Genomic DNA, 25476 nt, shown 5'->3' with positions numbered 1-25476 from the left:
GGACCTGCATACACGCAAGCCTCTAGGACTTGTTGCTGCTGTATAACCTTGACACACCAGTTGACACCTGGAGACTAATCTCTTTGAAAAAGTCCTTTATTTGAATAAGCATGTTTACTCACAGTTAACTGCAGATCAGAGGTTGTGCCCCACTGGCAAAGAGTCTCCCTGGGACTGAGATTAGCAGTAGGTCAGAGCTGGCCGAATGGTGTACAATGCCCTCTTTCAGCAACATTCAAGGTAAGAACTAAGGTCTCTAACGTGGGTAACACATGAAAGGGATCTAAAACTGGCTGACAAAAATGGCCACTACCTCATGGACTACCGGAAACAAAACAGGGCACACTCTGACCCAGTTAGCAGGGGGGGAAAGCACCATGGGAGTAGAGGCCACTACCCTACACCCACCACAATGCATTGCTGATGTGACTCTGCAGTGCACCTTACAGAAAAGGTGTCACACTCACCCGAGAGCCACATCACAACCAGGGAAAGGCTGTCAGAGGATAGAACACATTCTGCTGTCATGGAGGTGGGTACGGCATTTGAGGCTGGCATACAGGCTGGCAAAAAAGGTTTTTATTTTTATTGTTTTAGTGTGGGAGGGGATTAGTGACCACTGGGGGAGTACGGGGAGGTCATCCCCGATTCCTTCCGGTGGTCATCTGGTGAGTTTGAGGCTTGGTCATGAAACTAAAAGGACCAAGTAAACCTGGCGAAATACTGCTTAACGCCGCTTTTTTTTGTTCCATTATCGGCGAAAGCTGGCCATCTGGTAGCCACGCCCGCCCATGTCCCGCCTTCGCTAAGCTACCGACACGCCCCCTTGAACTTTCGCCGGCGCAGCAACGGGAAAGCGGCGATGCTGTCAAGAATGCCGTTTTCGATTATACCGATTTCGCTGCTTTTAAGAAATTGCCGGCCATCTCCCGATTTATGTCGGGAAATGGCCGGCGATCACTTTTGAAAATAAGCTTGGTAGTAACCAACCAATACAGTAAGGGAGTGAATGAGAAGAGGACACATACAGGCAGAGACAAAGGAAGAGGAGGCAGAATGCACATACAAGGACAGAGGGCAACAGGAGAAGGGATGTGGGACACATTCATGAGAAGACGAGATGAGAATGAGCGAAGTCTCAAACTGTAGGCCGATGGTATCAATACCACTATTGGTGAAAGTAATGGAAGGACTGGTTGTTCAGCTCATGGAATTATCTACAGTCCTCTATTTTATACTCATCTTAGTCTGGTTTTAGACCATCATATAGCAACCACCTTAGTAGCAAACATCAGGATGGAAATGAGCAAGAGCAAGAAATTGTCATTCTACAGTTTGACATGTTAAGTGCTTTTGATACTGTTGACCATGAAATGTTGCTAAATCTACTGAATCATTTTGTAATTGGTGGAAATGTACCCTAGTGGTTCAGGGGCTTCCTCATATCAAGATATTACCAAGTAAAACAGTTGGGCATAATCTCTCCCCCCCCCCCCCCCCTGGTCTTCCGATTGTGGCATTCCTCAGGGTTCCCCTTTGTCTCCCATTTTTTTCAATATAATGATGGCACCATTAGGTAACATACTTGAATCTAATGGATTTCAGTCTTTCATGTATGACAATGATGTTACCATTTATATCTCTTTTGTCAAGGATATCACAGAAATTACAACAAAAATCAAATCTGGATTAGATTTTATGGAAATCTGGGCCAATAATTTCAAATTGAAACTTAATAGAGAAAAAAATTAAATTTCTAATACTAACAAATCATCAACCAGTACAAATCAAAAAATTTGTCATTGATAACATAATCTACCCTTTAGAAACCACCAGGAAAATTGTAGGAGTAATAATTGATCAGCAGTTACCATTTTGAACCTTTAACCTTTTTTGCCAGCCAAATTGAGCCTACAAATAGGTGGGAAAATGTGAAATTTAAATAAAATAAAATAGTATCCAATATCTTCAATTCACTATGGAAACTAAAAAGACTGAGACCAAACTATCCAAACTGAGTTTTTAGATCCTTAATTCAATCACTGCTATCTAAATTTAACTATTGTAATGCCATTTATGCAGGATTAAAATTCTCACTACTGAGAAAATTACAAAGTTCCCAGAACACAACTTCTTGCTTTATACTCAGAGTTCCCTGTTTCTCCAGAGCAACTCCTTTATTATTAAAGTTACACTGGTTCCAGTAAATGCACGTATAACGTTCAAACTATGTGTATTTGCTTATCAAATCAAATATGGTCTATCTCCTTCTTATATACGGAACCTTACTGAATTACCAATACGTAATGCATCTAAATATTCTAGAGACTTCCTAGTTTTCTTCTTCTCAAATTGTAACAAGATACGATACAAAAAAATCCATAATGCTGGTTTCTCCTACCAATGTACTAAAAGATGGAATAATCTTCCCAAATGATTGTCATATAAATGACTATCTTACGTTTCGTGAACTGTTAAAAACTTACTTGGTAGGTTTATTTCTCAGTGCCGAAGATAATTCACTGGATAATTGTTAAGATTTTTCTTTCTTGTTAAATCTTCTATTTTATTCTCATTAACTGCATTGTACTGTCACAAGCTTTGAGTGTATATTTAATGTAATCTGAATTTGATGTCAATTAGTTTAATGTTTTATGTGAGCCACATTGAACCTGAACTTGCTTGGGATAATGTGGGCTATAAATGTCAAATAAATAAATGGTGAAAATGCTGATAGCCAGGGAAGAGAAAATCAATAAATACAAATTTGGGTTTGCTTCTTTCACTGACAGGCAGAAGCCACTTCAACCCAGATATCAAACCCATGCTGGCCAAGAGGATATTCAAACAAATTAACTCTGAAGGATGTCTTTGAGTCTCCTTGCACAACCATGGAGAAACCATCATCATATAACCCTTCTCAGATCATCACCATGACTGGAACTAGTAGCAGTACTGAGTGCAGGGAACAAGTAGAGCGTCTCTTCCAGTTCGGCAATTGCAACTTCACCAAGTGCTCGTTTGATGAGGTTTTTCAGCCCAGTGTGTCAGGAAACTTTATTGTAAGTATTTTTGGTTATGGGATTTTGACTGCTCCTCCCGCTACCCTCTGACTGAAAGTCCTGTTTTCCTGTTTTATTATTTTGGTATCCTCTGAGGAGGTGATAGGTCCTAGTACTGTGCATTGTTATTGCCCTAGAGAAGTACATTTATAAAAATTAAAAAAAAAAATCATATGTAAAATACTGATTCATGGGTCTTGTAAAATTAGGTCAAGCCTGAACATGTGTATGGTACAAATGAGCATGTACTTGTACAGTAAGCATGCTCAGAGCTTAATTTCTGCGGGAACAGCCTGGAGTGCACCACTTTTCGAACTCCAGATGAGCAGGATGTTCTGTTCCATCCCCTTCCTTCAAGGCAACCTGGAGGGGGAAGGCAATGAGACTGGGGCAGAACAGAGAAGTCAATCAATATACTCCCTAATTCAGCACTTCTGCTGCTGCTCCTGCTAGCCCCTCCTCTGGATCCACAGTTCCACTTTCTTTTTGTCTATAAATTAAGCACTGGGAGTGCTTAGGGGTTGAGTTTAGGCAGAGTCACAATTTGTGCATGTGTTTAATAAAAATATGTGTAACCTCTTGTTTGGAAATGAGCATCAGATGGGCTACACACACATTTTTATCTGGACTAGTTGAGGGTAGAGCCAGGGATAGCAGAGCCAGAAGGCTGGCTGGTACAAAATCCACTCTTCTCACATTCAATAAATCAGTCCACACAGTTCAGGTTGCTTCAGACTGTGACAGTTTTACTGCAACTTAACTTAGAGAAACAAAATAACCGGGACAACCACTTTAATCAACCACTTGTTTATTAGATACAGTAACCATTCCACTCTTGTTATAGTTCTCCTTGACAATTCTTTGAGCTGACAAATAGTCCTTAAAGCTCTTTCCTCAGTTCTTCTTTCTAGTTAGTTTTTAGTGTAAATGCCCCCCCCCCCCCCCCCCCCCGGTCAAAGTGTATATACGGTGTGGGAAGCTTTTTGCAGTTCTCAGGCTCCAGCTTTATTATAAACCACTTCTCCCCTTTCTTTGCCTTTGCTTCTTTCAGGCAGTAGTGGAAAACAGGTTTCCCCATGCTCGTGTTTTATCACACATAAAGTACATACTAACATTTACACCTTCTCTCAAGCTTTCATAATGTCCATGCATTCAGTCAAGTTATGATTTCTGCAAGATTTGTTTTATTATTTTTTATAAGGGTATTTAGCTCATGCTTTTGCAGTAGATAGCTCAAGATGAGTTATATTCAGGTATTCCCCTGTCCCTAGAAGACTTACAATCTGTTTGTACCTGAGAAAACGGAGGGTTAAATAACTTGCCCAGATCGCAGGGAGCATCATTGGGAATCAAACCCTGGCATTCCTGGTTGTCGGTCTACTGCTTTAACTATTAGACTACTCCTGATGTGCCTTTAAAAAATAGAATACACATAGGGGCCTTCTGTATTTCAAACCCTCCATGAGGGTAAGTTTTTATAACAGCTCACCTATGTTGGGAAGCAAGACAGGCACTTATGTCTCTTTGTAAAATACCAGCACAAATCCTGCAGAAATAATAAATAAAATGAGCCTGCACATAAATGTAAATGTACTTGTGTAAATTACGATTTTGCCACACTGTTATGTAACTCTAGCATAGGTGTGTTCAGGGCGGATTTTGAGCAGAGTATGTGCATTCTTGTCGTCACACCTACTTTTACCACATGGTAGGGAATTTTATAAGAGGAATATACGTAAGCCATTATAAAATTATCCCTTAAGGGGATAATTCTATAACAGTGTCTCTGATTGGCATATATTTTATAAAGGAAAGTAGATAACCTCTTTGTATAATACTAGCACAACCGGTTACATACTCATAGAAACATAGAAAAATGTAAGTAGATAGACTGTATGGCTTATCCAGTCTGCCCATCCATGCCATCTACTCTCAGAGATCTTATGTACCTGTCCCAAGCTCTGTTGAATTTAGATACTGTTTTCGTGTCCACCACTTCCACCGAGAGGCCATTCCACAAATTCACCCTTTTCTGTGAAGAAGTATTTCCTCAGGTTACTGAAACTGTCCCTTTCACTTTCATCCCATGCCTCCTCGTTCCAGAGCTTCCTTTTAGTTGAAAGAGACTTGCCTCCTGTGCATTTATGCCACATACGTATTTAAATGTCTTAATTCTATCTCCCCTCTCCTGCCTTACTTCCAAAGTAGGTCCAAGGAAACAAGTAGGCAAAAAAAGAAGCAAATCATCAAAAAGCTTTCATAAAAAGTTGAATTTATTCCACCACAAAATCTTAAATTTGTAAGCCCAACATGGCCGCGTTTCGCCCTCCTACAGGGCTGCATCAGGGGCTTGCTATGCTAACCCATGTGGTGCAGTCTAAACAATTCCACCTACTGGACTTAAAACAGCAGCAATTCATGGTGAATTCAAGCCCCTGACGCAGCCCTATAGGATTGCGAAACGCAGCCATGTTGGGCTCATACATTTATGATTTTGTGGTGAATAAATTCAACTTTTTAAGAAAGCTTTTTGGCAATTTGCTTCTTTTATTTACTCCTCACTTCCAAAGTATACATATTGAGATCTTTAAGTCTGTCCCCATATGCTTTATGACCAAGACCACTGACCATTTTAGTAGCCGCCCTCTGGACCAACGCCATCCGGTTTATATTTTTTTTGTACACAGTATTCTAAATGAGGTCTCACCAGAGTCTTATACAAGAGCATTGTAACCTCATTTTTCCTACTGGCCATTCCTCTCCTATGCAAGCAAGCATCCTTCTAATTTTTGCCTTCACCTTTTCTACGTGTTTGGCCATCTAAAGACCATCACATATGATCACACTCAAGTCCTGCTCCTCTTTCATGCACAAAAGTTCTTCACCTCTTAAACTGTACCATTTCTTCTGGGTTTTGCAGCCCAAATTCATGACCCTGCATTTTTTAGCATGAAATCTTACCTGCCAAATTTCAGACCATTCCTCTAACTTCGCTAAGTCCTTCCTCATGCTATCCACACCATCAGGGTTATGTACTCTATTGCTGATTTTGGTATCATCCGCAAAGAGGCAAACCTTACCCGACAGCCCTTCAGTAATATTGCTTACAAAAATGTTTAAAAAAGCAGGCCCAAGAACTGAACCTTGTGGCACAGCATTGATAACATTCTTTTCCTCAGAATGATCTCCATTTACCACTACCCTCTTGTTGCCTTCTACTCAACCAGTTCCTAACCCAGTCACTCACTTTAGGACCCATACCTAGGGCACTCAGTTTTAGTTGTCTATATGTAATCAATAGAAATAAAACAAAACATGGAAAAGAAAATAAGATGATACCTTTTTTATTGGACGTAACTTAATACATTTCTTGATTAGCTTTCGAAGGTTGCCCTTCTTCGTCAGATCGGAAATAAGCAAGTGTTGGTAGATGACAGTATATATAAGTGAAACATCAAAGCATTTCAGTGACAGTTTAACAGGATGGGGGTGGATAGGTGAGAGACCGGGAGATATGCATGGGAACATCAAAGCATTTCAGTGACAGTCTAACAGGATGGGGGTGGATAGGTGAGAGATGCATGGAGACAGGAGGGAGACAAACAGAGCAGTACAACTTTATGGTTTATAATGGGCTAGAAAACCCAGATCTTTGTTAAGTCCTGTCTGGTGGGTGTCAAAATATTTAATCATTCTGACTTCAAAGGTCTTACGTTCCTGTATTGTTTTATAGTTACCTTTCAGGATTCTTACTATGAAATCACTGGTACAGTGTTCTGGTTTTGTAAAGTGCTGCCCCACAGGCGTGGCATCCTGGCTGGCACTGGCATTTTTCATGTGATGTCTATGTAAACACAGCCCTTTGAAAATCATTCCGGGACTACCATCCCTCCATTCTTATTTGTGTTTGTCTTCTGCGGTCCTGCCCCTGGTCCTTCAGCTATGAACACAGGATAGAAATATTTGTTAATTCTGCCATATGTAGTTAGGTGCAAACACTTGGACCATAGCTTGTGACCGCCTAACCACTGATGTACAGCAGTACTTAACTGGACAGTGCTGCTGAATATCAACATGAACCACCCTTGCACTGTGCCGGGATGGTCTGTGGGTAGATATTAGGAACAGCCATACTTAACCAGTTAGCACTGATATTCAGACCACTAACCAGTTAAGTAAAAAGCTGTTTCTTTGGTATTCCTTTCCTGTTTTTACTTTTAGATTGTGTCTAGAAATGGTGGTATATCAAATGTAACAATAAACTTCTTATTTCTCCCAATCAGGCCTTTTCTGCGTTTTACTACACTGCAGATTTTGTTAGAAACACAATGAAAATGCCTTTGGCCACGCCTGAGGACTTACGCAATGCTTCCACTGTTATCTGTAACTCGGACTGGAATGAGGTGAGGCTCCCAGATCATCATGCTCGCCCATTCTTAAATTGTCTAGGGCATAAACAACTAGGGAAGCTGGTAATCCATCTAATAGCAGATTTCGATTTAATCTAGTGGCCACTTATTCTTTCTGACATTGTGTTGAACCTTTTCAGAACTTTAAACCAAGTACTGTGGTTGCCATGATAATTTAAAGCCTATGTAGTTACTGTCTCACCTTCTTTGATCATCTCTAAAGCTCTTATACTGTGTATTTGGATGATCCTTGTGATCTTGGGCAAGTCACTTAACCCCCAATTGCCTCAGGTACAAACTTAGATTGTGAGCCCTCCTGGGACAGAGAAATATCCAGTGTACCTGAATGCAACTCACCTTGAGCTACTACTGAAAAAGGTGTGAGCAAAATCTAAATAAATAAATAAAATCTTAGACTGGTTCAGTGAAGCCATCAAATTGGAGAAATCACCAGAGTAGAAATGAATGTACTTGTGCAATGTGATCAATGTATAGATGTAAATGTGAAGGATCTGGGGACGTGATAAATATAAACACACTTACTCACTCTAAAGAGAACTCACACTATTGCTTCACATTCGCTGAGCTCTCATAGTTTTGTTCTTTTTTTTCACTAGAGGGTTTTACTAAAGATTAGCACGTGTTATCTGTATCAGGATCCATAGGAATAAGATGAGTCCTGTGGCAGATAACTTGCACTAATCTTTAGTAAAAGACCCCCCCCCCCCCCCACCTTAGCCAATTTGAGTGTACGATACTTGGCTGTGTCTCACATTCCTGTTGGTATGTTACCTTATAAAACGGATTTTATTTACTTCAGTTATCTTACACTGGCCCAGTAAGAAGTATCAAACACTACTAAGAATCCAGCTTCCTAAGAATATTAATTTTTTGTTTTGTTTTCTGGTTCTGTTTTTGTTTGTTGATCTCTTCATGTGTTTTTCATTCTGCATTTTTGGAGCAGGAGGAATAGATATGTACCATTTAATTATTTAAATATTCTAAATACATTTTATAATTTCTGACCTGAAATTATTCTTTGATTATCTTGTATCCATTCTTTTGTTTATGCTAAAACAGCTTTCTTCTAATGAGCTCTACAAAAATACTCTAAACTCATTTAGGCATATCACTACTCATGGAATACAAATCCAAAATCAATGTAACTGGCTATTTACTCTCTATACATCACCATCTTATCCTTAAAGGTTATTGACACAACAAAAGAGCAAATAAATTGGGAGGTTCTTTTTGAATTAGTCTTCCTCTGTGTTGGTAAGGAGCATACCAGTAACCTGTGATTAAGGTGACATAGCTCTTTCTATAGAATAGCAAATCATTGCCTTTATACTGAACCAGTGTTTATAAAGCATTCAAAATTAATTTTTGGCAGCATTGTGTGTGTGTATATATGTATCTATGTCTACCTATATTTGAAGAATTTACTTAACATGCATCTCTCTTTAATAATAATGTGGAATTAAGAGTTGGTTTAACTTTACAATACAGTCCAAGGCTAAATGTGAATGTTTTGGCTATACTATATATTTGAATGCTAAGAATACTTTTAAGGAGATTTTGTGTACTTGAAAAATTCAAAAGTACACTTACTGAACCACATTTTCATCTTCTTCTTTTTGTATACCTAGCTGTTGGAGGCAGCACAGGGCCAGGACAAGTTTCTGCCTGATTACTGTACAACTTCTACCTTTGTCTATCTGATAATCATCAATGGCTACAAGTTTGATGAGAACACTTTCCCCAATATTGCATTCCAGAAAAAGGTCAGTATGAAGGGAAATAAGGTGTAATGGGGCAGGGGGAGGGGAATGGATAGGAGTTGGAGTCAGGGGCGTAGCCACGGGTGGGCCTGGATGGGCCTGGTCCCACCCATTTTGGGCTCAGGCCCACCCAGCAACGGTGCACCTCATAGGCGCCCAAATCGTAACTTCAGCTTTCCCTCCTCCGTCCTCCCAGCCACCCGCTGGCAGGTTTTGCTCCCTCCGCGGTCATCCCCGTCCGTCAGCGGTGTTAGAGCCGCGCTGCGATGGGGCCATCTGCACGCTACGAGTGCTTGCGCTGGCTCCGCCTCTTCAGAAAGAGTATCGGAGGTGAGGCCGGAAGGAAGCGTGCTGACGGACGTGGCTCCGTTGCAGAAATGCAGAGCTGGACCGTGGCAGTGCGCCGGCGGGTGGGTGGGAGGTGCGCAAGAACAAAAACCGCAGCGGGCGGCTGGCGGGCGGGCAGGAGAGGGGAAAAAGGTGCAGCATGTCAGCAAGTGGCTGGGAGGAGGGGGGAGGGAGAGACAGGAGCACTATTGGGATCAGGGAGTGAGGGTAGTGCTAGGTGAGGTGGAGGAATAATTGTTCGATGTTGGGGGAGGGATGGAGAGATGCTGCAAGGGGAAAGAGAGGGAGAATTGTTGGATATGAGTGGGATGGGATGGGGAGAGGGAGGGAAAGGCTGCATGGATGGTAGGAAAGAGAAAGGGGAAAATGCTGAACAATGGAGGAGAGGAAGAGGTGGGAGGTAAAAGGGATAGGGAGATAGGCTAGAGGGTGAGGATGGGAGAAAGAGGGAACAGATGCTGGGCTGGAAGGGTGGAGGGAGGGAGACACTGGGAATGGTGGAAAGCATGGGGGAGAGGCCCAGGGAATGGAGATGGCAAGGAAATAAATGAGAGAACAGTGATTACAGGGGTAGAAATATGGTAATGGTGTGTAGATTGAAGATGGAAAGGAGAATGATAGGCTGGGAAGGAGAGAGATGGGGAATGGGAGAGCTAGTGGGTGAAAGGAAATGGAAATGTGATATCTGAAAACTAAAAATAAGGAAAAGATTTAGAAAGAGGATGAAATTTGAGTGTACAGAGGCAGAAAAGAAAAAAGAAAGAAAGGAAAGCTAAAATGGAAAGATCAATATTTCAGAGGCAGGTGTAGTGAGGAAATGAAATGACAGGAAAAAAAGACAAATGGACAGCCGCGTGAACAATTAGCAGAAGACAGACAGGAAAGAGAAATTGGAACCAACATGATGGAAAAATAAAATGTCCAGACAATAAAGGTAGAAAAATCATTTTATTTTGAATGTTTTAAATGGAATATGTTAGCTTTGGGAAATGTGCATAGTGGATGTCTTTTTCTTATTGTGTTAAGTAGAAAAGGAAATAAGCTTTTGGGGTTTTTTTTCTCCAGTGTTGCAGTGCATGCTGAGGTTCCCAGTTCAATTTTGTCTACATATTTTTATTTCTAATTTGTGATGCCTTGTTCTGTAATTTGTGAGGGTCTGTCAGTGTGACTATAACGGCAGATGAAGAGATTGGAGAGGAGAGGGAATTGGGGGAGGTGCTTTATTTTCTGCCCTGGTCACCAGCATGGTTAACAGCAGCCCTGACCCTTGCTGTGGCTAGTGGGGATCCCCAAGCTCTGCCAGCTGGGGATCTCTTCCGGGGCTGGCCGGAGCTGCCTTCTGCCGAGCTTGGCAGATGGGGGCAGCATCCTGGAGCCACTGACAACTAAGCATATATGGGGTGCTGGCATCAGTGGCTCGAGGAGTTGCTACTGCCTGCTGGGCTTGATGGGGAGGAGTTCTGGCCATCTCTGGTGGAGGTCCCCAGCTGACAGAGATTGGGGATCCTCATCAGCTAAAGTATTTATATTTTGAATTGGGAAGTGCTGGGGGAGAGGGGGGAGAGAGAAAGTTTTGTGCCCACCCACTTTGTGCTCAGGCCCACCCAAAATTGGTTGTCTGGCTAAGCCACTAGTTGGAGTACTTACCAACCCTCTTGGTTGCTTTTAGTTTCCAAATTCATTGGTATACTGTCTGTTCCTCAGGTTAGAGTTCAGTCTTGCATAACTCTCCCTTTGCCTTTAGAAAAATTGACCATAGAAAAAGGGTTGGAGTACTTAGCAACCCTCTTGGTTGCTTTTAGTTTCCAAATCCATTGGTATATTGTCTGTTCCTCAGGCTGGAGTTAAGTCTCCCTTTGCCTTTGGAAAGGTTGACCATAGAAATTTGCCCAGCCTATCTACAAAGTTTTCTTGAGTTCCTATAAATAGATTCAGCACTGAGGGCATCATTTGCAACAGGGTTGCTCCACATCTACTGCTCCAACAGAATTCCAAAGAAGTTGGGTGTAATCAAGGTCTTCACAGTCATTTAGCTACCTCAAGTCTTTCATATAGTCAATCAGAAGGCATTTCATAGAAAGATTTTAACTCTATTCTCACACAACATTCAAGGGAGGCAGTACAAGTGACCTGCCACATAGAGCTGGTTTACCTATACCAAAGGCAATTGCAATGTCTGCAAAGTGAAGGGAGGGGAGACTTTTTCTTCCTTTTAAGGACAGTTTTGAAAACTACTCAGATTGTTAGAAAGTCCAAGGTATTTTCCCCTCTTGGATCTTGTGCAAAAGAAAAGCATGTTTCTAGCAAAAATTTGTTCTGTTAACAAGTATGAAATAAAAATAACGAAATAAAAGGAAAAACTACACATAGCTTTGCCTCCTATGACCTAACCCCACTGTGAGAACACCTACATAGTAACATAGTAGATGACGGCAGAGAAAGACCTGTACAGTCCATCCAGTCTGCCCAACAAGATAAACTCATATGTGCTACTTTATGTGTATACCTGACTTTGATTTGTATCCGCCATTTTCAGGGCACAGACCATAGAAGTCTGCCTAGCACTAGCCCCGCCTCCCCCCACCGGCTCTGCCACCCAATCTAAAGGTAGAAGCACAAGTGTTGCTCTTTTGGTTTACCAGTAGACAGGTAGGCAGTTTTAATAAACATTTAAAACCAGGGTCAAGGAGTTGCTGGTAGAAAGTGAAGTAGCTCAATAGAGAAGTGGGTCGTGAATCTGGGAAGCCAGGGTTCAAATTCTTCTTCTATTGCTCTTTGTGACCTTGGACATATCACGTCACCCTCTATTATCTGAAGTACAACTAGACTGTAAGCCAATTTTGCCAGGAAAATAACTAATTTCTCCGATGACAAGCAGGCTGCTTGTTCTCACATGTGGATTGACATCCGCGTCAGCCCAGGAATCGGCATTTTGCAAGCAAAATATAAAAAAAAGTTTTGCCAGAGTCTTCTGGCACGCGTGCAGCGCACACCGATTTCCAGCCTGTCACGCGAATGCATGCCTCAGTTTTCTTTTCTCTGCATTGAGGTGTGGTAGAGTTTCTTCTGCTCTCCTCTCAGGCCCGGGAAAGAGTCTTTGTTCGTTTCGTGGCTTTTTACCTTATTTTTTCTTTTCTTTTTTTTACAAATTCTACAGTAAAAAAAAAAAAAAAAAAACTTTCAGTAGTTTCTTTATTTTTGCCCTTTTAAAGTTTCCTTTGTTTTCAACGCTGCGCGGTTGGGTTCCCTTCTTTTTATGCCCTTTTTTCTTTTAAAAGGCACAATCACGTCTTTTGATTTCGCCGAAGCCGTTTTTCCTTCCATGTCATCGAAGACACCCAGCGGCTTCAAACGTTGTACTCGGTGCAACCGGACCATCTCAGTGTCTCGAGAAGCCCAATGAGAAAAGCTTTTTGGGGCTCAGTCCGGTCCTTCGACATCGGTACCGTGGTCGGCGGCGTCAACATCGACTTCGAGGGAAGCATCGACAGCTGGAGCAGAGGTAATGGCTGTTAGGTTTTCAAGGCAGACACTAGGTTTTTGAGCCTTTGGGCCACTGCCGAGGAGCGGCAGTGGCAGGCAAAACCACCCCACACCAGGGACAAGACAGAACTCAGACAGGAACAGCTAGACTTCACCTGCACCTAGCCGCCCTTCCCCAGGAGTTGAGCCCCTGGCTGCAGGCGGCCGGCAGGACTTACTGGACAGGGCTGGAACTGGATACCAACTAGGCTGAACAGGGACTGAGGGTCAGAGGGGAAAGGAATATACATGGACAGCAAGGCAGGAAACTGGGCTAGGACTCACAGACAGACAATACCACACAAGGCAGGAAATGGACAAGCTAAAGGGCGGGAACTGAAAGCTGCAAGCAGCCACTGAAACGGAACAAACACTGACAGACAAGAGACAGAACTGAAAGCTGCCAGGCAGCCACTGAACAAGAAACACAGACAAACAGAAACTAAACACAGAAATACAAACAAGAAACAAGACAAGGAAACAAGCAATGAACCTAAGCTAAACTACACACAGACCAACTAGAAACAAACAAGAAGCTAATACAAGGAACCAGAGTAGGCAGAAGTGCAACAAGCACCAACAAACCAGGACCTTAGGCGATGCAAAGGCAGAAGCTTCCAGGTGGCTAATAAAGGCCACATACAAGGGAGTTCACCAGGTATGGGTGCTGCTAAGTTCCAAAACTCCCAAGACAATCTGGGAGGCTGGAAGATCCAGACTGGACCAGCCTGACCTCTGGAACCTGAGAAACAGCACACAGACAGTCCAGTGCAGCCACCAGGTCTGGCCACCAGGTGGCGAGATGACTGAGAGTCTGAAACATGTGCATGATCGTGACAGTGGCTTCGGAAAGACCTATTCGCGCTGGGAGCAGTGAGGCATCGAGTGGGTCTCCACCTGCCTCGAGGCCTCCTGTTATGCAGGCCCCCTGGGACCGACCTTCATCGGACCCAGCCCCGAGGAGGCGTGAGGATTCCACATCCTCCTCGGTACCGAGGAGTCTCGATGACAGGCATCTAGCAAAGGCAGTTGCAATAAGATACGGTATATAAATTGACGTAAATAAAATAAAAAGAAGCACCGTCATCGTTCTCCTTCGACACACGGTGCCAGGCGCTCCGGGGCATCGAGGGAATCAGCACCCAAGAAGCGTCGACGCTGAGAGGATCGCTCCCCCTCTATTCAGGAGGTGCCAATGTGTCGGTCTTCTGGCAGCCCAATACCTGCTCCCGAGCCTCAACAGATTCTGCCACAGGCTCCTTTACCGACCCTGCAGCCTTGTTCGACGGCGGCTCCCAACAAGCACATCAGGGCCCTGCTTCCAGAGCTTCTGGAAGGATTGCTTCGGTGTCGGGGGTGCAGGCGCCGTCCGTACTATCTGCTGCAGCGGCATGTGGCCCTTCCTTCGCCTGTGGTGATGTCCCCGACCTCGGTGCTGCCTGCGGGATCGGTGTCGGCTGCCACCCAGGTCAACTCCCCTTCGACATCGTTGGATGAAGCTTCGCCGGAGTCCAGGCGGGCGTCGACTTCTTGACGACGACGTTCCTTGGCATCAAGGGAAGCTCAGTTTCGGACTGCTCTGAGGGATGTCTTGTCTGATACTGAAGATGAACGTTCGTGGGAGAAAGAGGAGGATCCCAGGTACTTTTGTTCTGACAAGTCCTATGGGATTCCCTCTGAACCTTCCCCTCCACTAGAAAGACTCTCCGGTGGAGAAAGTCTCCTATCTTTTACCTCCTTTGTCCGGGAAATGGCTGCGGCTATTCCCTTCCCTATGGAGGATGAGCCCAGGGCTGAGATGCTTGAGATCCTGGATTATCCTTCTCCGCCTAGAGAGGCTGCAATGGCTCCTTTGCATAATGTAAATATTTGTAAAGCAGATGTTAATTTGCCAATGAGGGAAAAGTCTCAACTGCTATGGCTGTTGTTTACACATAAACATTCGTTGTGTAGCCCATAGAAAAAGTCATCATCGACTTAAAAACCCTCGATTATTAATTTTTTTAATTTTATTCAATTTTACTATATCAATGTCTGTGCATATATAATTTAGCCTTAAAACTTAATGGCCATATCAAAATATATCAAAATGTATCAAAAAATCCAAAATGATCACTTATCTTGCCCAGAAATACGGAACAATGTTGTTCTCTTAGTGCTTTCAATGTATCTGGTAAAACGCTAGATCCAAACAATAAATGAATGCAAAGGTTCCCTTTGCATAATGTACTGAAGGAAGTCCTTAGAAACTGGTCATTCCCTCTGTCTAATCTCGTGATCCCGAAAAAAACAATCCCAATATAGGATCCACGGCGAACCTGGATTGATGAGGTCTCAGCTACCTCACAATTCCATGGTGGTGGACTCCACTCTCAAAAGAGCCAAGAGCACTAGGGACTATGCCTCGGCGCCCCAAGGCAGAGAATCTAGAACCTTGGACTCTTTTGGGAGGAAGGCGTATCAGGCCGCTATGCTCGCTGCCAAAATCCAGACATACCAGCTCTTCACGAGCATCCACTTTCAGAACGGTGAGGCAACTATCTAGCTTGGTTGATGCACTCCCTCCGGAGCAGGCCGAGCCTTTTCGCCAGGTGGTCAGGCAGCAGAAGGCGTGTCGAAAATTCCTGGCCAGGGGTATGTTCGACATTTTTGATGTAGCATCCAGGATTCTGCCCAAGGTATAGTGATGCACAGACTCTCATGGCTGCGTGTCTCTGATCTGGATCATTCGGTCCAGCAGTGGATGACGGATGTTCCTTGCCAGGGGCATAACCTTTTTGGTGAGAATGTAGAGGATCTAGTTGACCAGCTCAAGAATCACAATGATGCTTTGGATTCTCTCTCCCAACGTGCGTCTTCTGCTACTACCTCCTCATCTAGGAGGTTTTTTGGAGGGAAGAGGAGTGCTCCTTATTCCTATGCTAGGTGTAGGTACACTCCTGCTTCTCGGCAGCCTGCTCAGTCCCAGCGCGCTCGTTCTCGTCAACAGCGTGCATCTAAGGCCACTGCGGCTCCCCAGCAAAAGCAGGGGATGGGCTTTTGACTGGCTCCAGTTCAGCATAGCCTCAGTAAACGTATCCGTACCGGACGACTTGCTGGGGGGAGGTTAATGTTTTTTTCACTAAAGGTGGCCTCTTATAATCTCCGACTGGTGAGTTCTTCAAATTGTCCAGTTAGGATACACCCTTCAATCTGGACTCCAAGCCTACAAATTGCCCACCGGGAGCTCAGTCCTACAGCTCCCAGCACAAGCAGGTACTTGGAGGAACTCTCTGCCCTTCTACAGGGAAAGAAGGGCTGGGATTCTATTCCAGGTACTTCATTGTGCAAAAGAAAACAGGGGGAATGCGTCCCATCCTACACCTAAGTGCCCTGAACAAATTTCTTGTCCGAGAAAAGTTCAGGATGGTTTGCCTAGGCACCCTTCTTCCCATGATTCAGGAAAACGATTGGCTATGCTCTCTGGACTTAAAGGATGCTTACACACACATCTTGATACTTCCAGCTCACAGGAAATATCTTTGATTTCGACTGGGAACACAGCAATTCCAGTACCTAGCTGTAGTCGCAGCGTCGCTATGCAGACTGGAAGTGCATATGTTTCCTTATCTCGATGATTGGCTGGTGAAGAGCACCTCGAAGGCAGGTGCTCTGGAGTCCATGCGAATGACTATTCGGGTGCTAGGGCTACTGGGGTTCGTCATAAATTATCCCAAGTCCCATCTCACCCCAGTCCAAAAATTGGAATTCATTGGAGCTCTATTGAACATTCAGACAGCTCGAGCTTATATTCCCCAGGCAAGGGCGGACAACCTTCTGTCCCTGGTGTCCATGGTTCCAGCGTCTCAGCAGGTCACGGCTCGGCAGATGTTTAGACTTCTGGGGCACATGGCCTCCACAGTTCATGTCACGCCCATGGCACGTCTACATATGAGATCAGCTCAATGGACCCTAGCTTCCCAGTGGTTTCAAGCTGCGGGGGATCTAGAGGATGTAATCCAACTGTCCACCGGCTTTCAGAATTCTCTTCAGTGGTGGACAATTCGATCTAATTTGACCATGAGACGACCATTCCCTCAGCCACGGAAAGTGCTGACGACGGATTCATCTCTCCTGGGGTGGGGAGCTCATGTAGATGGGCTCCACACTCAGGGAGCCTGGTCCCTTCAGGAAAGAGGTCTGCAGATCAATCTTCTGGAATTAAGAGTGATCTGGAACGTTATAAAGGCTTTCAGAGATCGGCTGTCCAACCAAGTAATCTTAATTCAGACAGACAATCAGGTTGCCATGTTTTACACCAACAAGCAGGGGGGCTCCGAATCTCGCCCTCTGTGTCAGGAAGCCGTCCAGATGTGGCTTTGGGCTCACCGTCATAGCATGTTTCTCCAAGCTACTTATCTGGCAGGCGTAAATAACAGTCTGGCTGACAGGTTGAGCAGGATAATGCAACCTCACGAATGGTCACTGAACATGGGCGTAGTCCGCAAGATCTTCTGAGCATGGGGTACCCCCTCGGTGGATCTTTTTGCCACTCAGATCAATCACAAGGTCCCTCAGTTCTGTTCCAGACTTCAGGCCCACGACAGACTAGTGTCATATGCCTTTCTCCTACATTGGGGGACAGGCCTTCTGTATGCGTATCCTTTCATACCTCTAGTAGGAAGACTTTGCTGAAACTCAAGCAAGACTGCGGAACCATGATCCTGATTGCACCCTTCTGGCCGCATCAGATTTGGTTCTCTCTTCTTCTGGAGTTGTCCTCCGAAGAACCGTGGAAATTGGACTGTTTTCCAACCCTCATCACTCAGAACGAGGGGTCGCTTCTACATCCCAACCTCCGGTCTCTGGCTCTCATGGCCTGGATATTGAGAGCTTAGAATTCGCCTCCTTGGGTCTTTCTGAGGGTGTCTCCCAAGTCTTGCTTGCTTTCAGAAAAGATTCCATGAAGAAGTGTTATTCTTTCAAATGGAGGAGATTTGCCGTCTGGTGTGACAGCAAGGCCCTAGATCCTCTTTCTTGTCCTACACAGACCCTGCTTGAATACCTTCTACACTTATCAGAGTCTGGCCTCAAAACCAACTCAGTAAGGGTTCATATTAGTGCGATTAGTGCCTATCATCGGCATGTAGAGGGTAAGCCTATCTCTGGACAGCCTTTAGTTGTTCGCTTCATGAGAGGTTTGCATTTGTCAAAGCCTTTCAAACCTCCACCAGTGTCATGGGATCTCAACGTTGTTCTCACTCAGCTGATGAAAACTCCTTTTGAACCACTAATTCCTGCCATCTGAAGTACTTGACCTGGAAGGTTGTTTTCTTGGTGGCTGTTACTTCAGCTCGTAGGGTCAGTGAGCTTTACACCTTAGTAGTACATGCACCTTATATCAAATTTCATCACAACAGAGTAGTCCTCCGCACGCACCCTAAGTTCCTGCCAAAGGTGGTGTCTGAGTTCCATCAGAACCAGTCATACCCGCCCTGGCGAAAGCAGTTTGCACACCTTGGACCGCAAGACAGCATTGGCCTTTTATGTGGAGTGGACAAAGCCCTTTAGACTGTCGCCCAGTTGTTTCTTTCTTTTGATCCCAACAGGAGGGGAGTCATCATTGAAAAACGCACAATCTCCAATTGGCTAGCAGATTGCATTTCCTTCACTTACGCCCAAGCTGGGCTGACTCTGGGGGGGCCATGTCACGGCTCACAATGTTAGAGCCATGGCTGCATCAGTGGTTCACTTAAAGTCAGCCTCCATTGAGGAAATTTGCAAGGCTGCAACGTGGTCATCAGTCCACACATTCACATCTCACTACTGCCTTCAGTAGGATACCCAACAGGACAGTCGGTTTGGGCAGTCGGTACTGCAGAATCTTTTCGGGGTTTAGAATTCAACTCCACCCCCCTAGACCCATTTTTGTTCTGTTCCATGCTGTACTGTATTAGTTGCTTATGGTTTCAGGTCAATCTCTGTTATGTCTTCGCCGTTGCGAGGCCCAATTGACCAATGTTCATTGTTTTGAGTGAGCCTGGTTGCTAGGGATACCCCATATGTGAGAACAAGCAGCCTGCTTGTCCTCGGAGAAAGCGAAGATACATACCTGAAGCAGGTATTCTCCGAGGACAGCAGGCTGATTGTTCTCACAAACCCGCCCACCTCCCCTTGGGAGTTGATTTGTTTCTTTTTATGGTTTTGATTTAACTGAGGAACGCGTTCGCGCAACGGGCAGAAAATTGGTCCTCGTGCTGCATGTGCGCCAGAAGACTCTGGCAAAACTTTTTAAATATTTTGCTTGCAAAATGCCGATTCCTGTGCCAACGCGGACGTCGACCCACATGTCAGAACAATCAGCCTGCTGTCCTCGGAGAATACCTGCTACAGGTATGTATCTTTGCTATCTCTGAATATATAATTCACCTTGAGCTCAGATTTGGAAAAAGGCAAGTAATAAATAAAATCCAAGTGCATGGTTGAAACAGCTGCTGCTGAGATACAAAAATGTACAGTGCAATCCGCTTAAGTGCAAGGGTCTGGGACCAAAGAAATGCATGCAGTTAACTGGAGCGTGCACTTAACCGTTGTGACCCAAAGAATCTTGACATCTGATAAACATATGTACAGTACTGTTTATTATTATACGTACAGTATACAGTCTCCGTTAACTGACATTAGGCTTACTTGAAGTAATCAGTTATAGTTCTCTGTACACTATTGGGTCTGTGAGTTCCATGGACTGCATCTGGCAGACGGTAAAAACTGTCATAGCACTGACATCCAGTGGCCTCCAGATAGGCCCGCACGGTGTTGAGACTCTCCAGCGCTCTTGCAAAAGTGACAGGAGGAGGTTGTTGAATTTCGTCAGCATGTGCCTCGCTGCTCATTTCATCATCTGTTCCATCATCAGCCGTTGTTGCCTGCGTGTAGGCGTATATCTCGACATCAGTGCAGTCTTCAGCTGTTTGTAGATCGTAATCAACAGCTACATAGCGATGAAACTCCTCTTCAGTAACACCGGCTGGGATGTCAACCGGTTCATCTGACGCATTTGCAACTGCTGCATCTGTTTCGTCCCTCTCCACATCCTTAACAAAGCTTGCCCACTTGTAGCAGTTCACAATGGTTGCCTGTGTAACATGATTCCAGGCTTCTTTCTGCATATGTAGGGAATGCAACAGTGATAGATTACGAGCCAGTTCAACAGCACATTTATCCTTGCCGGTCTGGTCATCCATAATGCTCATCAGACGACGTAGCACAAGAGGCCGATAATGTTGTTTGAAATTGGCTATTATGCTCTGATCCATAGGTTGAATCAGAGAGGTAGTGTTTGGTGGCAGGAAGACCACCTTGACATTAGACAGCCCGACATCATCCCTGTGTGCAGCACAATTATCACAAAGCAACAAAATCTAACGCTTTTGTGCCTGCATTCTAGTGTCTAACTTCTTTAGCCACCGCTTCCAAATTTCCCCAGTCATCCATGAATTTGTGTTAGCCTCGTATGACACAGGAAGTCGCTTAACTTTCATGAAGCAACGGGGCTGTTTGCTCTTTCCAATGACAAGGGGTTCCAACCTCTCACTCCCATCCATATTGCAGCAAAGGAGGATCGTCAGTCGGTCCTTCAACGTTTTACCTCCAGTAGTTTCGGCATGTTTGAATGCAAGTGTTCTATCAGGAATCGCTCACCAGTAGAGACCATTTTCATCAGCATTGAAAATGTCATGAGGTGCAAACTCGTTCAAGATGGTAGGAAGAACTGAAACAACCCAATTTTCAGCACCAAAGTCATCAGTGTCTTGTTTCTCACCATGCTGTTTCTTGAATTTTATTTTGTTCCTCTCCTTCCATCTTTCCAACCATCCAACAGTGGCTTTGAATTCAGTTAGCCCGAGACTTTCAGCTAGCTGGTTAGCTTTCTCCATAAGCAGTGGACCACTGACAGGAAACTGTCTGCTCCTGACTCAAGAAAACCACCAAAGAGCATCTTCTACCTCCTCAGCTTTTCCCGCCCGTTTTCGTTTCCGTTGTGGATTTGTATTGTTTTGCCAGTCTTCCAGAAGCTGGTCTTTCTGCTTCAAGACACATGAAATTTGACTGGGATTGGCACCATATTCTTTAGCAATAGATGCTTGACTTAGTTTGTTTTCTAATTTTTTAAGAACTTCTATTCGTTCAGCCAGTGTTAGTCTTACAGTTCTGCCGCGGCGACGACGATGACCCCAGTGTACACTCTAACAACATTCTTTCGATTATTCTGCCTGTGGCAGCTAAAGGGGTGGTAAATTTGAAATCTCGTTGGTTGTCACGCGCCAATCAGCTTCCGTATTCCGTGCGTGCGCTTATGTGGAGTCTTCCCTGCAGAGGAGCGGTCTTAAACCATGCATGTAAGAGAATCTTGCACTTATCAGTGGTGCGCTAAACCGAAGTTTGTCCCCATAGAAATTGATGGCACCAAAAACGGAACCGAAGTACGGCATGCAGTTAGATCATGTGCTTATCCAATGTGCACTGTACAAACAAATTAAACCTCTCCTTGATGGTTTTTTTTTTTTTTTTTTGCATTTTTATCTGCTATTGGGCAGATGTGGTACTTCATTGGAAAGAGGGCTTTGCTCCTTCAGGTTCAGAGATGACTCAAACACGGTTAGTTAGTAACATTGTATTAAGGCCCAGTTTGCTGTGGATATGTCATTGTGAAAAAATAGAATGTGCAACTAGAGGTAAAAACTTCAGTGGCTGTCTAGGAGACTGTTGCTAAGTCACTGAAGAAGGAATAGACTGTTCAATTTGAAAAAAAGAAAAAACATTTCTAATCAAAAGGGTAAAGGGTCATGGATTTGCTATACTACCTTTCTGTGGTACAACCAAAGCAGTTTACATTTATTACAGTGGGCAGGACTGGGGTGACAGGGGGCTGCACAAGGCCTCGCACTCCCAGGGGCCCCGTGTAGCCCTGACATGACAGCATATCAGCATCATGATGTATCTGTTCTCAGTCTGTCTCACTGAATCCCCCTCGGAACAAACAACCCGCTGCCATGCCATACCGTGCTTCTTTGGTCGGCTTTGTCTTTATCAAGGAGGTTAGATTGAGAATGTTCTTACCTTCACTGCACGGCAACCAACCAGTCCTCCCCTGTCTGATGCCTAAAAAGCACTCCTGATTGACCAGACACTGGAGTAACTGCAGCGTCCGGCCAATCAGAAGCATCCTTTTAGGTGCCAGACAGGGCTCCCTGACCAATCACAGCTGTACTTCTGTAGCAGCTCAGCCATGTGAAGAAACTGTGGCCAAGTCCAGAGAAGTGCAGTTGTATGAATGAGTCTTGTGAGCAATCTGGTCATGCAGCTGCCCTCTGGAGTTTCGGCTCTTGGGCCGCCATCTTTCTGCTGCTGCTATTGTGAACAGCATCGACACAGAATGCAATCCAGTTGGGGTCACCCCAGGTTGGCTCTCGGCCAAGCTGCAGAGCTGCTCTAATTTGAGCCACTTTCTTATTCCCCCCCCCCCCCCCTCATGAGCCAGGGAAAAAGGAATGGAACACAAACTCGATGGCATCATGCTGTAATTGGTAAGTAAGCAGACAGACAGATCCATTAGTTCCATTCCTGGCTGACTCAGGTCTTTCATTTCCCAGGTTTATTTAAGAATCCAATCCAACCCAACCCAATACAATACACATATGATTCAGGATAGAGCACACACTACAGGACCGAGGTTGCTAGGTCTAGGAGTTGGGTGATGCCACACAAGAACACCTAGAGTTCTTGGGGATTATTCCCAAGGAAACTAGATGTCTTTGTGTGACATCACTTAACTCCTAGACCTAGCAACCTCGATCCTGTAGTATGTGCTGTGTATCCTGTATCGTATGTGTATTGTTTTGGGTTGAGTTCTTAAATAAACCTAGGGAATGAAAGACCTGAGCTAGGAATGGAACTCGGTGCCCTGCCCAGAGGTTTATGTGGTGGATAGATAGTGGGGCACACTTTAATAGACACCATGGTAACTCTAAGCTATTTGATCAATAATTACCACAGCTGTAATGTCACTCATACTGTATAGTCTATATCCTGTCTCTGGTTCACTTTTATTTAGACTCCCCAGTGTGTATGTGCTCTTCAGAGATACAAAGAGAGTGAATGTGTGTGTATTTTTCTCATAGACAATCAGAGATATATTTAATGTGTGTGTTTCTCAGAGACAGAAAGAGAGTTTGTGTGTGTTTCTCAGAGAGAGGGTCAGAGAAAGTGAACGTGTGTGCTTCTTAGAGAGATAGTGAATGTACGTGTTTCTCAGAGACAGTGAGCGAGTCAGTTTGTTTTAACATGTTTTATGAAATGGAGACTCACAGATTGAGGGATCCTTACCAGGTTTCAACACTGCAATCCCAGCCTCCCACATGGGAGGGTAAAGTATAGTCTTCCAATAAACTATTCCCCACCCATTATAACAAGCGCCCCAAGTCCCCAACAAACTTATTTTAAAATGGACCTGAGAAGCCATCCAAACATGAAGCCTTGCCATTTTTAAGCCTATGGATTATCCAGTTTCCTCCAAAGAGATGGGCTCATCCAATTGCAGCCTATCAGTCTCTGCCAGCTGAGGCAGTCGAATCGAGGATAAATAAAGTTCTGTGGCGAAGGGAGGTAGAACAATATCTTGTTTGTTAAGGTCTTGATAGTATTCCATAAACCTCTGCTTAATGGTCTCATCTGTATAATAGAGTGTCACCAATTTCCTTATGTTTTTTTAAATATGGGAACTATGACGCAGGGATGTAACTAGACCTGACATTTCTTTTGAGGGGGGTCCAGAGTTAAATGGGGGGCACTAGGCATATAGGTGTGAGTAGTGCTTGGCTCCTAAATAATTCCATAGAGCGCATTTTATAACTGATTTCTAAGTAAACAGTCTGTCCTGCATCAACATAAACCACATACACATCTATGGAAACCTTGGAAACACTGACATATTTAAATAAAGTTGCATTATCCCATAACTTAAACTTTGTCATTATAGTAGTCTTGAGTCTGGTCTAAAGACCTACATGGGACTTGGGTTCGCAGGGATCCCGTGAGAATCCCCCTCAGGCCGGTGGGAGCTCCATGGGGACAGAAGTAAGCATGCGGAGTTCCCGTGGGAATGGATGAAGTTCCTGCAGTGTTCCCGCAGGGACAGGCATACCTTTAATACCGCAGCTTTTAGCGGTCTGTCTCTGTCCAGCGCTGCCAATGGTGCATATGTAATCGATGACCCTTCACCTCAAGTTCTACTTTGAGAGTCCTAACCGGAATGAAAAAGAAGAAGCGGCATCGCATGCACACACGTGGGCGTGCCCGCCAGGAAGAACACACTTGGTAAGGCGGAGTACGTCAGTCATGCGAGTCCACCAGTCAGATGGCTGTAGCTGCGTTCTGTAAGTGCTTCAGTAGCAGAGTAGCAATGGAATGAGTCATTAAGCTGCTGAGTGAGCACAGCAGGCTCCAGCCAGGTCCGCTTCCAGTGAATATATATACTGGCTCAAAAGGTAGTGAGAGATTATCAAGATTCATCATCAGCTGATTCAGCAGGACTCAGAGAGGAAGAAGCAGCTGAGGAGCGGAGCGAGCACATAGCAGCGCTGGAGGAGCAGATCACCTGGCTGTATTGGTATCAGAGCTGCAGCTAAAGCATATCTTTTAGTGTCTTTGCCATTTTGCTCAGTACAGCAGGCAATACATTTTTAAATTTTAATTCTTCTGTGTTGTATTGTTTACAGAGCCGGTACTTCAGTCCTGTGTAATTTTCGTATGGCATGGAAAAGAAAGCCGACATTCAAAAACGTATTGATTCGAACAATAACCGTGTTTCATATATGAAAAATAAGGGTGAGAGTGAAGTATTGAATTTCTTTAAATTGATATTGGTAGTTGACAAAGAAGTACCTTTTGTGCTTTGCTCAAGATGCAAGACAATTCTCTCTTGGAGATCATGTGATAGGACAAATGGCTTATGGGCTCACAAGGACTATTGTGCAAATCGTCTGCCAGCAACAAAGATTACAGCAATACCAGGCTTTTCTGTATCTAGTAATACCTACAGAGTACCTGCAAACACTAAATCTAAAGTGGCAGACATGGTCACCATGTGTGCGACAGATGTGAGGCCCTTTTCTTTTGCTGAAGGGAACAGATTTAGGAATTTAGCATCAAAGCTCATCTCCATTGGTGCTAAATATGGGAACGTTGACCTGGACCAAGTCATGCCCTGTGGATCAACTGTCTCTTGTCATCTTGATGGTGTTGTGGAGAAAGAGATGATCTCACTCATCGATAAGCTAACTTTAGTGCCACAGTTCGGAGTGACAGCTGACCTCT

General features: G+C 44.3%; 1 protein-coding gene across 2 annotated transcripts in view; it reads left to right on the top strand.

The window, feature by feature from the left end:
• Positions 1-25476, top strand: part of ENTPD2 (ectonucleoside triphosphate diphosphohydrolase 2) — a 238373-nt gene that overhangs the window by 192977 nt on the left and 19920 nt on the right. For both annotated transcript variants that reach the window (XM_030207023.1, XM_030207024.1), the window contains exons 6-8: positions 2793-3062; positions 7346-7465; positions 9121-9255. In XM_030207023.1, coding sequence (XP_030062883.1) covers positions 2793-3062; positions 7346-7465; positions 9121-9255 — 525 coding nt within the window. The remainder of the gene's footprint in view (positions 1-2792; positions 3063-7345; positions 7466-9120; positions 9256-25476) is intronic.

This window comes from Microcaecilia unicolor, chromosome 6 (assembly GCF_901765095.1).
Source record: "Microcaecilia unicolor chromosome 6, aMicUni1.1, whole genome shotgun sequence".
NCBI lineage: Eukaryota > Metazoa > Chordata > Amphibia > Gymnophiona > Siphonopidae > Microcaecilia > Microcaecilia unicolor.
The sequence above is the reverse complement of the archived record's forward strand: the minus strand, read 5'-3'. Positions and strand labels throughout refer to the sequence as shown.